The 13,996-nt window shown below is 53.4% G+C and overlaps 1 protein-coding gene across 3 annotated transcripts in view; it reads left to right on the top strand.

Moving 5' to 3' along the window:
* Nucleotides 1-13,996, top strand: part of CHMP7 (charged multivesicular body protein 7) — a 139,214-nt gene that overhangs the window by 62,042 nt on the left and 63,176 nt on the right. For all 3 annotated transcript variants that reach the window (XM_075346418.1, XM_075346417.1, XM_075346419.1), the window contains exons 2-6: nt 180-455; nt 1,382-1,550; nt 2,048-2,233; nt 4,607-4,740; nt 5,413-5,461. In XM_075346418.1, the coding sequence (XP_075202533.1) occupies nt 205-455; nt 1,382-1,550; nt 2,048-2,233; nt 4,607-4,740; nt 5,413-5,461 (789 nt within the window). In that variant the 5' untranslated portion in view covers nt 180-204. The remainder of the gene's footprint in view (nt 1-179; nt 456-1,381; nt 1,551-2,047; nt 2,234-4,606; nt 4,741-5,412; nt 5,462-13,996) is intronic.

Here is a 13,996-nt window from a genome sequence, read left to right on the forward strand (position 1 = left end):
TATCTATCCTTCCCTCCCTCTATATCTATCCTTCCCTCCCTCTATATCTATCCTTCCCTCCCCTCTCTCTATTCTCTCTTTCTTTATCCATCCATCTTATACCCCTACTGCTCCATTATTTCTCTAGCTTAATATTTCCATCCTCACCTATGATAATTGTCCCTCCTTTCCTCTTCCAGCTCCGCCCCTTGATGCCGGGTCACCATGGAGCCGTCTTTCCCCCCAGAGTGGGCTGATGATGAACGGATGTCCTTTTTGTTTTCTACCTTCAAGCAATCTCGGGATGTGGACAGCGCAGACTGGGACAGTAAGATGGCCTTCTGGTCGTCTCTGATAGTAAAACACGCCAAGGCTCGGGGTCTCCTCACCCTCACCCTGCGCCGGCTGCAGACAGACTTTACCCGGAGGGGCAGCATTCCCTTAGGTCTGGGGAAAGTTATCCAGGAAATGCTGAGGTGAGGACGGGGTGCTGTTGCTACATTCAGGGGGAGGTATATAGTCACGATATAGGATTGCAGAGTCATGACAGTGTGCCATGTATGGGCTGACATGATTACCCTGTATTCCTTGAGTGAGTGGGTGATCATGTGACCGCGTGTATGCAATTTGCATCATTACATGCCGCCGCCCCCGCTCAGGGAATACAGGGTAATCGTGTCGGCCCGTACACTGCACACTGTCAGGATTCTGCAACCACATATAGCAACTGCAGACTTTTTATTTCAGACCCCTTAATAACTTATTACGGATTATGGCTCCCTGCCTTTGATTCAGGATTGCATGCGGAGCTCACATCTTTCTTTCACATGATGACTGTGATATGCGGCCATCATCTGCCTCTAACAGCCACGGGTGGAGTTCAGCTGTTAAATGCCACTGTCAAGCTGTGACCGTAGCATTTAATACACACCAGCAGGGGGAGCACTGTACTATCCCGCCATTGGTGCACCTGCAGCTCAATTGCTAGATGATGATGTGTTAGTATGACAGCCAGGGGTCTGCTGAAGACCCCCTGTGCCTGTCATGACTGTTCTGTGAAAATCAGTCAGTGGCCGCATTCATAGGAGGCCATGATTCCTCCTATATACAGCAATGCTGGGGTACTGCTGTATATAATATGTGATCATATGATCTTTTATATCATAGGGGTTATGATCTGTGCTTGCTGCACGGGCTGTTATCCCATCCTGATCATATCTGGCTGACACAGGTACCACGTCTCATAAGACCACTGATACACTGTCACGGCATGCGCACCTGTGTGAGTGGCTCGTTTTCAGGAGGTGACCTGTGAATCTGATGAATGGGAAGCCATCAGTACAGGGAGGACCTGGGTTTCCAGGTTTAGGTAATAACCGTTTCTCTTCTCTTTTTCGGGCAGGCAAGGCTTCCTGCAGAGGGAGTCTGATTTTGTGGCGGCGGTCACCAGTGGCTGGGTCTCGTGGGGTATGCGGCAGCTCGTCATCAACCCTCTGCGCTGGACGCTCGGCTCGGTTATAGGTGGACAGGTTAATCCGGACGAGACGTTCGTGGTTCCTGACGTGTTAAAGGTTAGTGATGGTTTATACACCGGCTCTGCTGGGGAGTCCAAGGGAAGGCGGGGGGCACCTGAATACAGGATCTGGAACCAGGGGTAACCATAGCAACACATAGGTCTGCATAGGAGCTGAAGGCACAAAATGTGCCGGTACTGCAGGACATCTACATTCACGACAGTGGAGTGGCGCTGAGCTGCGATACCGGTCACAGCCCTCAACAGGAACGCGCTGCTGAATGTGGCCATGGTTTAAAGGGGTACTCTCAAGTTTGAGTCATCCGCACTCCATTGTGAAAGGCTCAGTTCCTCTGGATTGTTGGACCCCAGCAATTGGGAGGTTATCCCCTATCCAGACTTAAAAATACCCCATCCACAACTCCCATTCACAGGCAGGATATGCTGATGATTGAAGTTGTCTTTTTCGGACAGGATGGTGACCATGGATTTCTCCACTATAGAATTAAGTGTGTATGATGTGGTGGTCATACAAAGCACTGTGTATCCCCCCAGGTCCAGGCCGATCTGTTATTACAGAAGTATCAGTCGTCCGCCCTCAGCGCCGTCCCCTTGTTGTGTGAGGACGATGTCCGTGGCCTCTGCAGAGACCTGATTCCCGGACAGGACACATTTCAGCTGGTTCTGCTGCAGATGCTGAAAGACAAAAAGATCTGTCTCCTACAGAGAGACGGTGAGCGGGTAAGTGGCCGCACGGAGGACATGTCCATCTGTATGTTATTAACCCTTATATGTGCCCTGTTACATCTCTGCTGATATTATCTGGTCATTACATACACGTTTACTGCCATGATTTTAGTACAGATTCCTATGGGATCCAAAGTCTTCATCTAGGTGTAATACTGCACTAAAGGGAGAAACTGAAGCTACAAGCAGTGTAGCTTCAGAGTGCAGTTAGCAGGCAAACCACCAGAGGGCAGTAGAGTAGTCAGTGAGCCGGGTCAGCAGCAGGAGGCCTAGGCAAAGGTACAGGAGTAGTCAAATCGTGATCAGGTAATTGCCGAGGATCAGAAGCCAAGAAGTCGCGAATATAGCAGGAGGGAGAGACGGAGGATGTGGATACAGGTCAGATGCTGGGAGGTCCGAGTACAAACAAGGGAGGGAGACAAACAGGTCAGGGACGGGTAAACAGAAGACAGGAGTGGGTACTCAGGGACTGGGACAGACGGACGAACGTAGGGGGGGTACAGGTCAGTACAAGGTAGCGGAGAGGCAGGACAAATCGGGTAATTCACCAGAGCCAGAAATATATGCAGCAGATCATAAACTATCACTGGAGCTGTACCGGAGATGCAGCACCAGGATATAGTGTCCCGGAAACTGGAGCGAGGCAGGGAGGAGTTAACCCCTGACGTGACCAGACCGGAGCAGAATGGAATAATACACCACTGCGGCTGATGCAGACCTGGATCATGACACTAGGACCATCATTGAAAAATGTTTGTATATAGACATCGTTGTTAGATACTTGTTGTGGCGCCTCCTGCTGTCCTGATTTCCTTTCTGGACTCCCACCTAATGTGTCAAGTGCCGGTGGTCTCGTGCTCAGTACGACTCAGAACTGGTGCTTTAAAAGCTGCTTCTTCACACCAGCACTGCACACATTGTCCCACCCGCAGTCCTGGGTTCAGTTGGGTTGCTACTAAGCAGCACAGACCGATGACGCCGGTGCAGCAGAGAGATCCATCCGGAACAGGACAACAGGTGTAACAGAGTTGTGATATACCCTTTCATCGCCTCTATATTTTGTATTCTCCGTGGTGCTGCGGCATGGTAGGATTTATGCTGTCTACTGTTATTTGTGGCTCTCAAAACCTTTCAAGGTGAGCAATACCTGACTCCCTCCCTCTTGTCCCTCTCGGGTGACTCCCTCCCTCTTGTCCCTCTCGGGTGACTCCCTCCCTCTTGTCCCTCTCGGGTGACTCCCTCCCTCTTGTCCCTCTCGGGTGACTCCCTCCCTCTTGTCCCTCTCGGGTGACTCCCTCCCTCTTGTCCCTCTCGGGTGACTCCCTCCCTCTTGTCCCACTCGGCTGGCGCCCTCCCTCTTGTCCCGCTCGGGGGACGCCCTCCCTCTTGTTCCGCTCGGGGGCGCCCTCCCTCTTGTCCCCCTCGGCTGACGCCCTCCCTCTTGTCCCCCTCGGCTGACGCCCTCCCTCTTGTCCCCCTCGGCTGACGCCCTCCCTCTTGTCCCCCTCGGCTGACGCCCTCCCTCTTGTCCCGCTCGGCTGACGCCCTCCCTCTTGTCCCGCTCGGGGGACGCCCTCCCTCTTGTCCCGCTCGGGGGACGCCCTCCCTCTTGTCCCGCTCGGGGGACGCCCTCCCTCTTGTCCCGCTCGGGGGACGCCCTCCCTCTTGTCCCGCTCGGGGGACGCCCTCCCTCTTGTCCCGCTCGGGGGACGCCCTCCCTCTTGTCCCGCTCGGGGGACGCCCTCCCTCTTGTCCCGCTCGGGGGACGCCCTCCCTGTGCTCTTTGTCTTACAGCATTTACTAAATGAGGTTCAAAGGCAGAACTGATCCAGCAATATGATAGAGCTGGGTTTGCAACAGAGTCTACAATTTCATGGCTGGAGCAGCTCTTTAGCCAGTAATATAGCAGAGCTGGTGTTGTATCAGGGTAACGGAGTAAACCTAAAAACTGGACAGGGATAATTCCACTGTAGCGGCAAACACCAACTACCGGACTCCTTAGGCAACATCCATCCACATGAGCTGGGCTGAATGGTCCGGGAGGGGGACATCAAAGGAATGGCAGAGGGACATTGCTCTAAAGGATGGAGGACTGGACGCTCAGCGCTGGATGCAGGGGAGGTGACTAACACATTATGAGGATGTTGTGAGACCACATTAAAACATCAACAAGGGGCACTAACAATATATAACAGCAGTGCAAGTGTAATTGTGCTGTATAGATGGGGGGCGAACCTGAGGAACCCCGATGCCCCTGTATCCCCCTTCTCGTGCTATACAGCTCCATCATTACAAGCAGAGAGCAGACTAAATGGCTTCTATGTGGAATGTATTTGCTGACGTGCGGATCACTTTGTTTCCTTGCAGCTCGTCAAGTTTGTCCAGGGAGGAAACAGTCACGTCACCCCCATAGGAGACTCCGACCTGGGAATCTATGAATTACAGAAAAGTGAAAAACTGCTGTCGGAGAGGCTGCAAAGTGCATGTGACGAATCTACAAGGTGAAAAGTACACTGCTTTGTATGTGATTGTTGCCTGCCGCGCTACATAGACAACACCCGCCGCGCCTCTGACTGCAACCATCAGAGATTGTTGGCAAGGATTAACTTTTTAGTTGCTGCATTCAATAGAAACCACAGCGTCTAAATGATGGAGAGCCCCCTGCTGCCCCCCATCCCTCCAAAGCCTACGGTGATGAAATGCCAGCTGGGGTCTGCTAAAGTCTGTGATGTTTGCAAACTGTTTTTTTTTTTTTTTTTTTTTTTTTTTTTTATTCCAACAAACAAGGAGTTGTTGTTATTATTATTATTATTTTTCTTCTTTCCAAGTTTTCAATACAATAAAGGCCAGTAATAATATGAGGGCTCCATCAGACGCCTGAGATGGGACCGCAGTGCACGGACTGGCCGCGGCTCTCCTGACCAGAGCATGACATTGCCGTGTATGTCTCGGATGCTTTCATGCTCGGGAACGGGAGCCGTCTGTCCGTGCATTAGCGCTATTTGCTTTGACCAATTTTCACGGTCAGCTTCATGAGCATCACCGGCAATCAGAACACCACATTCCTAAAAAATAAAAATATCAGATTATTTGGCGACCGGGCCATATCTGTTACTGATCCTCCACTAATCAGAATGTGAATATTGTCCCTTTTGGTTTTTCTTTTCTTGCAGGCTGACCGAAGAGGCAAAAAGCTTTAATAAGGCCGGAAATAAGACTCAGGTAGGTCCTTATTATTTCTCCCTCGCCCATCATCAACACTTAGGCCGATGCGAGTGCGGACTGTGGTGCCCAGCACAATTGGGGGGGCTCCGGACCCGAACTCTACAGTCTCCGGGGCAAATACGAAGATGTTGACATCGCAGTCCGTTCTCAGCTCATGAATGTCGGTCATGTGGAATTGGCCTCAGATTGTGAGAGTAATCAATGGTTGAACGCTGCAGCCCCACATGTGTCTTCTCTCCGTCCGATTCACAGTTGTGGGGAAACAAGTCATGCAAGCTCCTTATAATGGAATCTAGGGATAGCCTCATTCTGTGACAGTACCTTGGACGTACTCGCTCCCTGGCACTGCCCTGATGACTAGAAGCAAATCGCTCCCTCCTCTGCACTCTGCATCATCTGTGTGTATATGTGCGCAGGAAGCTGTCAAAGTGTCGGAGCGATCACCACACGCTCACAGTATAGAGAGTGTTGATATTAACCGCTCCCTGCACCGCTGTGGGGATCACAAGGGAGCAGCTGCAGGGGGAATAAAACTTTATTTCTTTGTCGCTCCATTGGGAGACCCAGACAATTGGGTGTATAGCTTCTGCCTCCGGAGGCCACACAAAGTATTACACTTTAAAAAGTGTAACCCCTCCCCTCTGCCTATACACCCCCCCCGTGCATCACGGGCTCCTCAGTTTTATGCTTTGTGTTGAAGGAGGCACACATGCACTCATGCTCCCATCTTAGTCAGCAGCAGCTGCTGATTATATCGGATGGAAGAAAAGAGGGCCCTAACAGGGCCCCCGGCATGCTCCCTTCTCACCCCACTAAGTCGGCGGTGTTGTTAAGGTTGAGGTACCCATTGCGGGTACACAGGCCGGAGCCACATGCCGTTTTCCTTCCCCATCCCTTAGGGGCTCTGGGAGAAGTGGGATCCTATCCGGTCATCCAGGCACTGGGACCGGGCTCCCTCCGCAGCCACTGTGGGATTCTGACGGACAGGAGACTGAGTATCATCAGGGACAGGGCCCTGCATCTACAGGTACTCTGTGTCCCCTTGGGGACGGTGCATGGAGCACCTTGATCTCAGACGCTGCAGCGACTGCGGTGTTGGTATGAGACCGGGACTACCACGCCGACCGCGCCTGCTTGCCGGCCGCGGTTTTAACTTTAGTCCCCGGCTTTTGCGGCCTAGTGCCTTAAACTCCCGCCCCCGGGCCTGCCAGTCAGGGGGAAGGGTGGGACGGTCGGTCTGACGCCGACAGTGAGGGCTGGAGCACACTGGGCTGTCCTCCGCCCCCCTCACTAATCACTCTAGGGCACCAGATTCCCGCGCAGGTACTCTGTGTCCCCTTGGGGACGGTGCATGGAGCACCTTGGCCTCAGACGCTGCAGCGACTGCGGTGTTGGTATGAGACCGGGACTACCGCGCCGACCGCGCCTGCTTGCCGGCCGCGGTTTTAACTTTAGTCCCCGGCTTTTGCGGCCTAGTGCCTTAAACTCCCGCCCCCGGGCCTGCCAGTCAGAGGGAAGAGCGGGACGGTCGGTCTGACGCCGACAGTGAGGGCTGGAGCACACTTGGCTGTCCTCCGCCCCCCTCACTATTCACTCTGGGGCACCAGATTCCCGCACTTTTGTAGTTACGCCCACGGCTCCCTCCTCCCCTGTGAACGCCGACAGCCATGTTTTAAGCACATTCTGCCGGTGGAGGACTGGGAGACCCGAGGCAGGGAATCTGGTGGCCACACACTGCTTGAGCGGTCGGTAAGCCAGGTGGCTTCTTCCCACCGGTGCTGGGCCCCTTAGAGTGCTGAACTATATATATATATATATATGTGTATATATATATATATATATATATATATATATATATATATATATATATATATATATATATATATATATATATATATATATTATATTATATTATATTTGTATACATTTTCTCGGTTCGGCTGTACTGTTAGCTTGTGGCTATATATCCCTCAGTGATCACTCTCCTGGGAGACTACAGCATGTCGTTCACAAGGAGCAAGGGTGCCAAGACACAGGGTTATTTTGCAACCTGTACCTCTTGTGCGGCTATGCTACCTGCAGGTTCCACCTACCCTCACTGTGAGCAATGCTCGGGCCATGTGGCACTCGCTCAGCCGGAGCCTGGGGCACTGGTGGGACCCTCGGCCCAGGTAGAACCGCCGGCTTCCCCTGTCCAGGCGGCAGGGACAGAGTTTGCAGCTTTTGCTGAGAAACTCTGAGTCACTTTCACAATCCATGGCTCAGTCTATGGACAAATGGTCTGCTAAAATACTAGAAGCTTTGCAGCCCAGACCGACCCTTACACAGGCCCCGGGCACTGCGGGATCGCCCCCAGGCCCCTCTCGGTCTGCGACGAAGCGTGCTCCTGGGGTGGCCTCTAGTTATTACGTGGAGGACTCCGGCACGGACCGCAGTCCCAGACCGGCTAAGCGGGCTCGCTTAGAATCTTCCCCGACTTCATCACGCTGTTCGGGTTCTCAGCTTGAGGACTCTCTAGAGGATGAGGCAGAGGTCGCAGCCCAGGACTCTGACCCTGACGTTGCTCTCAATCTTGATACACCTGAAGGGGACGCCATAGTAAATGACCTTATAGCGTCTATCAACCAGGTGCTAGATCTTTCTCCCCCAGCTCCACCTATAGAGGAGTCGGCCGCACAGCAGGAGAAACACCAGTTTAGGTTTCCCAAACTTACTCGGAGTGTTTTCTTCGATCACTCGAACTTCAGAGATGCTGTCCAGAAGCACAGGGCTTTCCCGGACAAGCGCTTTACTAAACGTTACCCCTTCCCCTCTGACGTAGTTAAGGGTTGGGCTCAATGTCCCAAGGTGGATCCTCCAGTCTCTAGACTGGCGGCTAGATCCGTAGTAGCAGTGGCTGACGGTTCAACGCTCAAGGATGCCACGGACAGGCAGATAGAGCTCCTAATGAAATCCATCTATGAAGCCATAGGCGCGTCCTTTGCCCCAGCCTTTGCAGCAGTGTGGGCACTCCAGGCTATCTCAGCTTGTCTGTCTGAGATTAATGCGGTCACCCGTACCTCTGCTCCGCAAGTAGCGTCTTTGACGTCTCAGGCGTCGGTATTTTCATCCTACGCCATGAATGCTGTCCTGGACTCGGCTAGCCGTACAGCGGTAGCATCCGCCAATTCGGTGGCAGTCCGCAGGGCCATGTGGCTACGCGAATGGAAGGCAGACTCTGCTTCCAAGAAGTTCTTGACCGGTTTGCCCTTTTCTGGCGACCGATTGTTTGGCGAACAATTGGATGAAATTATTAAGCAATCCAAGGGAAAGGACTCGTCCTTACCCCAGCCCAAACCAAAGAGACCTCAGCAACGAAAAATTCAAGCGAGGTTTCGGTCCTTTTGGCCCTCAGCCAGGTCCCAATCCTCATCGTCCAACAGGCCACAGAAGAGCCAGAGAAACTCTTCTGCATGGCGGTCTAAGTCACGTCCTCCAAAGACCGCCGGAGGCACCGTCTCCAAGGCGGCCTCCTCATGACTTTCGGCCTCCCCAAACCGCATCCTCGGTCGGTGGCAGGCTCTCCCGCTTTTGCGACGACTGGTGGCCACATGTCCAAGACCGATGGGTGAGGGACATTCTGTCTCACGGTTACAGGATAGAGTTCAGCTCTCGTCCTCCGACTCGTTTTTTCAGAACATCTCCGCCCCCCGAGCGAACCAAGGTCATGGCATCCGTGGTGGCGGTCCTACACTCTCAGGGCCACTCGGTGATCCCTTACTTAGACGAACAGCGTTCGCTGCAAACAGGGGTGCAATCTCTCCTTCGGGCCCAGTCACACCCCTTGAGGCGCCTCATGCACTTCCTGGGGAAGATGGTGGCAGCAATGGAGGCAGTTCCCTTTGCGCAGTTTCATCTGCATCCACTCCAATGGGACATTCTCCGCAAATGGGACAAGAGGTCGACGTCCTTAGACAGGAACGTCTCTCTTTCTCTGGCAGCCAAGACCTCTCTTCAGTGGTGGCTTCTTCCCACTTCCCTGTCGAAGGGAAAATCTTTCCTGCCCCCATCCTGGGCTGTGGTCACGACGGACGCGAGTCTGTCAGGGTGGGGAGCGGTTTTTCTCCACCACAAGGCTCAGGGAACCTGGTCTCCGACAGAGTCCTCCCTTCAGATCAATGTTCTGGAGATAAGGGCAGTGTATCTAGCCCTAAAAGCATTCCATCGGTGGCTGGAGGGCAGGCAGATCCGCATACAGTCGGACAACGCCACGGCGGTCGCGTACATCAACCACCAGGGCGGCACTCGCAGTCGTCAAGCCTTCCAAGAAGTTCGGCGGATTCTGCTGTGGGCGGAGGCCACAGCCTCCACCATCTCCGCGGTTCACATCCCAGGCGTAGAAAACTGGGAAGCAGACTTTCTCAGTCGCCAGGGCAGGGACGCAGGGGAATGGTCTCTTCACCCGGACGTGTTTCAAGAGATCTGTTGCCGCTGGGGAACGCCGGACGTCGATCTCATGGCGTCTCGGCACAACAACAAAGTCCCGGCATTCATGGCACGGTCTCAGGATCACAGAGCTCTGGCGGCGGACACCTTAGTTCAGGATTGGTCGCAGTTTCGACTGCCTTATGTATTCCCTCCTCTGGCAATGCTGCCCAGAGTGTTGCGCAAGATCAGGTCCGACTGCCGCCGCGCCATCCTCGTCGCTCCAGACTGGCCGAGGAGGTCGTGGTACCCGGACCTGTGGCACCTCACGGTGGGTCAACCGTGGGCGCTCCCAGACCGACCAGACTTGCTGTCGCAAGGGCCATTTTTCCATCTGAATTCTGCGGCCCTCAACCTGACTGTGTGGCCATTGAGTCCTGGCTCCTAGCGTCCTCAGGGTTATCTCAAGAGGTCATTGCCACTATGAGACAGGCCAGGAAACCAACGTCAGCCAAGATCTATCACAGGGCTTGGGGGATCTTCTTAGCCTGGTGCTCTGATAAGGGGTCTACCCCCTGGCCGTTTGCCTTACCCACGTTTCTTTCCTTCCTTCAATCCGGAATGGACAAGGGTTTGTCTCTCGGCTCTCTCAAGGGACAAGTCTCGGCGCTCTCCGTGTTTTTTTTCAAAAGCGTCTAGCCAGGCTTCCGCAGGTCCGCACGTTCCTGCAGGGAGCTTGCCACATAGTTCCACCTTACAAGCGTCCGCTGGAACCCTGGGATCTCAACAGGGTTCTACGGGCTCTTCAGAAACCGCCTTTTGAGCCGCTGCGCGATGTCTCTCTATCACGTCTTTCGCAGAAGGTGGCATTTCTAGTGGCAGTCACATCACTCCGAAGAGTGTCAGAGCTTGCAGCGCTGTCATGCAAAGCCCCCTTCCTGGTATTTCACCAGGATAAGGTGGTTCTGCGTCCGGTCCCGGACTTTCTCCCCAAAGTGGTGTCCCCTTTTTCATCTCAATCAGGATATCTCCTTACCTTCATTTTGCCCTCATCCAATTCACCAATGTGAAAAGGATTTGCATTTGTTAGATCTAGTGAGAGCACTCCGGATCTACGTGTCTCGCACAGCGCCCCTGCGCCGTTCTGATGCGCTCTTTGTCCTTGTCGCTGGCCAGCGTAAGGGGTCGCAGGCTTCCAAGTCAACCTTGGCTCGGTGGATCAAGGAACCGATTTTTGAAGCCTACCGTTCTTCTGGGCTTCCGATTCCTTCAGGGCTGAAAGCCCATTCTACCAGAGCCGTGGGTGCATCCTGGGCATTGCGGCACCGGGCGACGGCTCAGCAGGTGTGTCAGGCAGCTACCTGGTCTAGTCTGCACACTTTCACGAAACACTATCAAGTGCATACCTATGCTTCGGCAGACGCCAGTCTAGGTAGGCGAGTCCTTCAGGCGGCGGTTGCCCACCTGTAAGAGGGGGCCGTTGTTGGCTCTTTTTATCAGGGTATTCTTTTACCCACCCAGGGACTGCTTTTGGACGTCCCAATTGTCTGGGTCTCCCAATGGAGCGACAAAGAAGAAGGGAATTTTGTTTACTTACCGTAAATTCCTTTTCTTCTAGCTCCTATTGGGAGACCCAGCACCCGCCCCTGTTCCCTTCGGGCTGTTCTTTTGTGTACACATGTTGTTCATGTTGAATTGTTCTTTTGGTTCATGGTTTTAAGTTCTCCGAACATCCTTCGGATTGAATTTACCTTAGACCAATTTATAAGTTTCCTCCTTCCTGCTTTTGCACCAAAACTGAGGAGCCCGTGATGCACGGGGGGGGTGTATAGGCAGAGGGGAGGGGTTACACTTTTTAAAGTGTAATACTTTGTGTGGCCTCCGGAGGCAGAAGCTATACACCCAATTGTCTGGGTCTCCCAATAGGAGCTAGAAGAAAAGGAATTTACGGTAAGTAAACAAAATTCCCTTCTTCTTTCTGTAGCTGCTGCTCCAGTAAACCAGGCAGGCAGGATTTAAAGAGAACCTTTCCAGATGTGGTTAATCTGCAGGTTAATAGCATTCCAAACCTTCCCGGTGCCTGTACATCAACCCCCCACCCCACCCCCTACTGTGAGGAATCAAACTTTATTTCCCTTGGCAACATTTGGGTTTGTCATGGCGCCGGTGTAGTTTCACTCACTGATCTGTGTATAGTGATTGGCGGCTGTATCCACGCACTGACTGACAGCCTCTCAGCAATAGACTCAGCTGTCAGTCATTGTGGGGGGTGGTTACAGCTGTCAATAACTATGCACTGAGCGGTGACTGAAACTTCATTGGTGCTGCCCCATGACTGAAACTCAAACACTGCCAGGAGGAACAAAGTTATTTTCCTCCCGGCAGCGGGGTTCGAAGTGTAGACACCAGGCAGCTTCAGAACACTCTTAAAGGGAACCGGTCACCAGTTTTGGCGACTGTAAGCTGCGGCCACCACCAGTGGGCTCTTATATACGTCATTCTAACATGTTGTATATAGGAGTCCAGGCCGCTGTGTAGAATGTCAAAATCACTTTATAATACCTAAAGGGCAGTGCGGTGCAGACTGGTCAAATGGGTGTCTCCGTTCTCCGGTTGCAGCGCCTCCTCTTTCGGCCATCTTTGCCCTCCTCCCTCTGAAGCCTGGGTGCATGATTTGTCCTACGTCATCCACACAAGCCAACACTGGGGTCCTGCGCAGGCGCACTTTGCTCTGCCCTGAGCACGGGACCTCAATTTTCACTCTGTCTGCAGATAAGTAGTGTTTCTGGCAGTGAAAGGTTCTCTTTAAGTGAATGTATAAAGTAGAGAGAAATTCCTGGTGTTGATCATCCTAACCACAGTTATTTTATCTTTCTTCGGCGCTCCATTGGGAGACCCAGACGATTGGTGTATAGCACTGCCTCCGGAGGCCACACAAAGCATTACACTAAAAAGTGTAAGGCCCCTCCCCTTCTGGCTATACACCCCCCGTGGGATCACTGGCTCACCAGTTTTCTGCTTTGTGCGAAGGAGGTCAGACATCCACGCATAGCTCCACTGTTTAGTCAGCAGCAGCTGCTGACTATGTCGGATGGAAGAAAAGAGGGCCCATACTAGGGCTCCCAGCATGCTCCCTTCTCACCCCACTTTATGTCGGCGGTGTTTGTTAAGGTTGAGGTACCCATTGCGGGTACGGAGGCTGGAGCCCACATGCTGTTTTCCTTCCCCATCCCCCTGAGGGGCTCTGAGGAAGTGGGATCTTACCGGCCCCCAAGCCCTGAGGCCGGGCTCCATCCACAGACCCATGGAACCTGCTGGATACGGAGCTGGGTACCGTTCAGGGACAAGGCCCTGCGACATTAAGGTACTCTGTGTCCCCGTATGTTCAGGCCGCGCACACTCCGGACTTGCTGGGTGTGCTAGTGCGCCGGGGACAGTAGCGCTGCGCGCTGGGTTACAGTCACTACAGTTTTTCTGAGTGACTTTATGTGTTGGGGACTGCCGCGCCGGCCGCCCCTAGGCGGCGGCGCGGCTGCGACTTGTAGTGCGCCGGGGACTTAGCGCCGACCGTGCTTTTACGACGGCGTCGCTTATAAATTTAGTCCCCGGCTTCTGCGGCCTAGCTCCGCTTCGTTCCCGCCCCCACCCTGTCAATCAGGGCAAGGGAGAGACGCTGTACGATTAATCAGCGCCGAGGGCTGGAGCCTTATTTACATGCTCCAGCCCTCTCACTGAGCACAGGGGGACGCAGGTTTCCCGCTCTTTGTCTGCACACGCCCAGGGCCCGCCCCTCTCCATAGGACGCCGGCAGCCATTCCTACATGCAGTCTGGCTGGAGAACGGACACAGGCTCTGGGAGACCCAGACAAGGGATTTCTGGCGACCACACACCCGCGTTAAGCGGGCGGTAAGCAGCACATTAGTGCTGGCCCCACTAGTGCCACAGTGTTATATTTGTGTACTTTTTTCTCTGTACCATATATATATATATTTTGCACTGTAAGGTCGCTTCTTGGCTGTATACCCCAATTGCTCTGAGGAGACGACAACATGTCATCTGCAAAACGCAAGGGTGCCAAGACACAGGCTGTGAGCGCTGCTTGTGCCGCTTGTGGGGCTGATCTACCG

This window comes from Anomaloglossus baeobatrachus, chromosome 4 (genome assembly GCF_048569485.1).
Source record: "Anomaloglossus baeobatrachus isolate aAnoBae1 chromosome 4, aAnoBae1.hap1, whole genome shotgun sequence".
NCBI lineage: Eukaryota > Metazoa > Chordata > Amphibia > Anura > Aromobatidae > Anomaloglossus > Anomaloglossus baeobatrachus.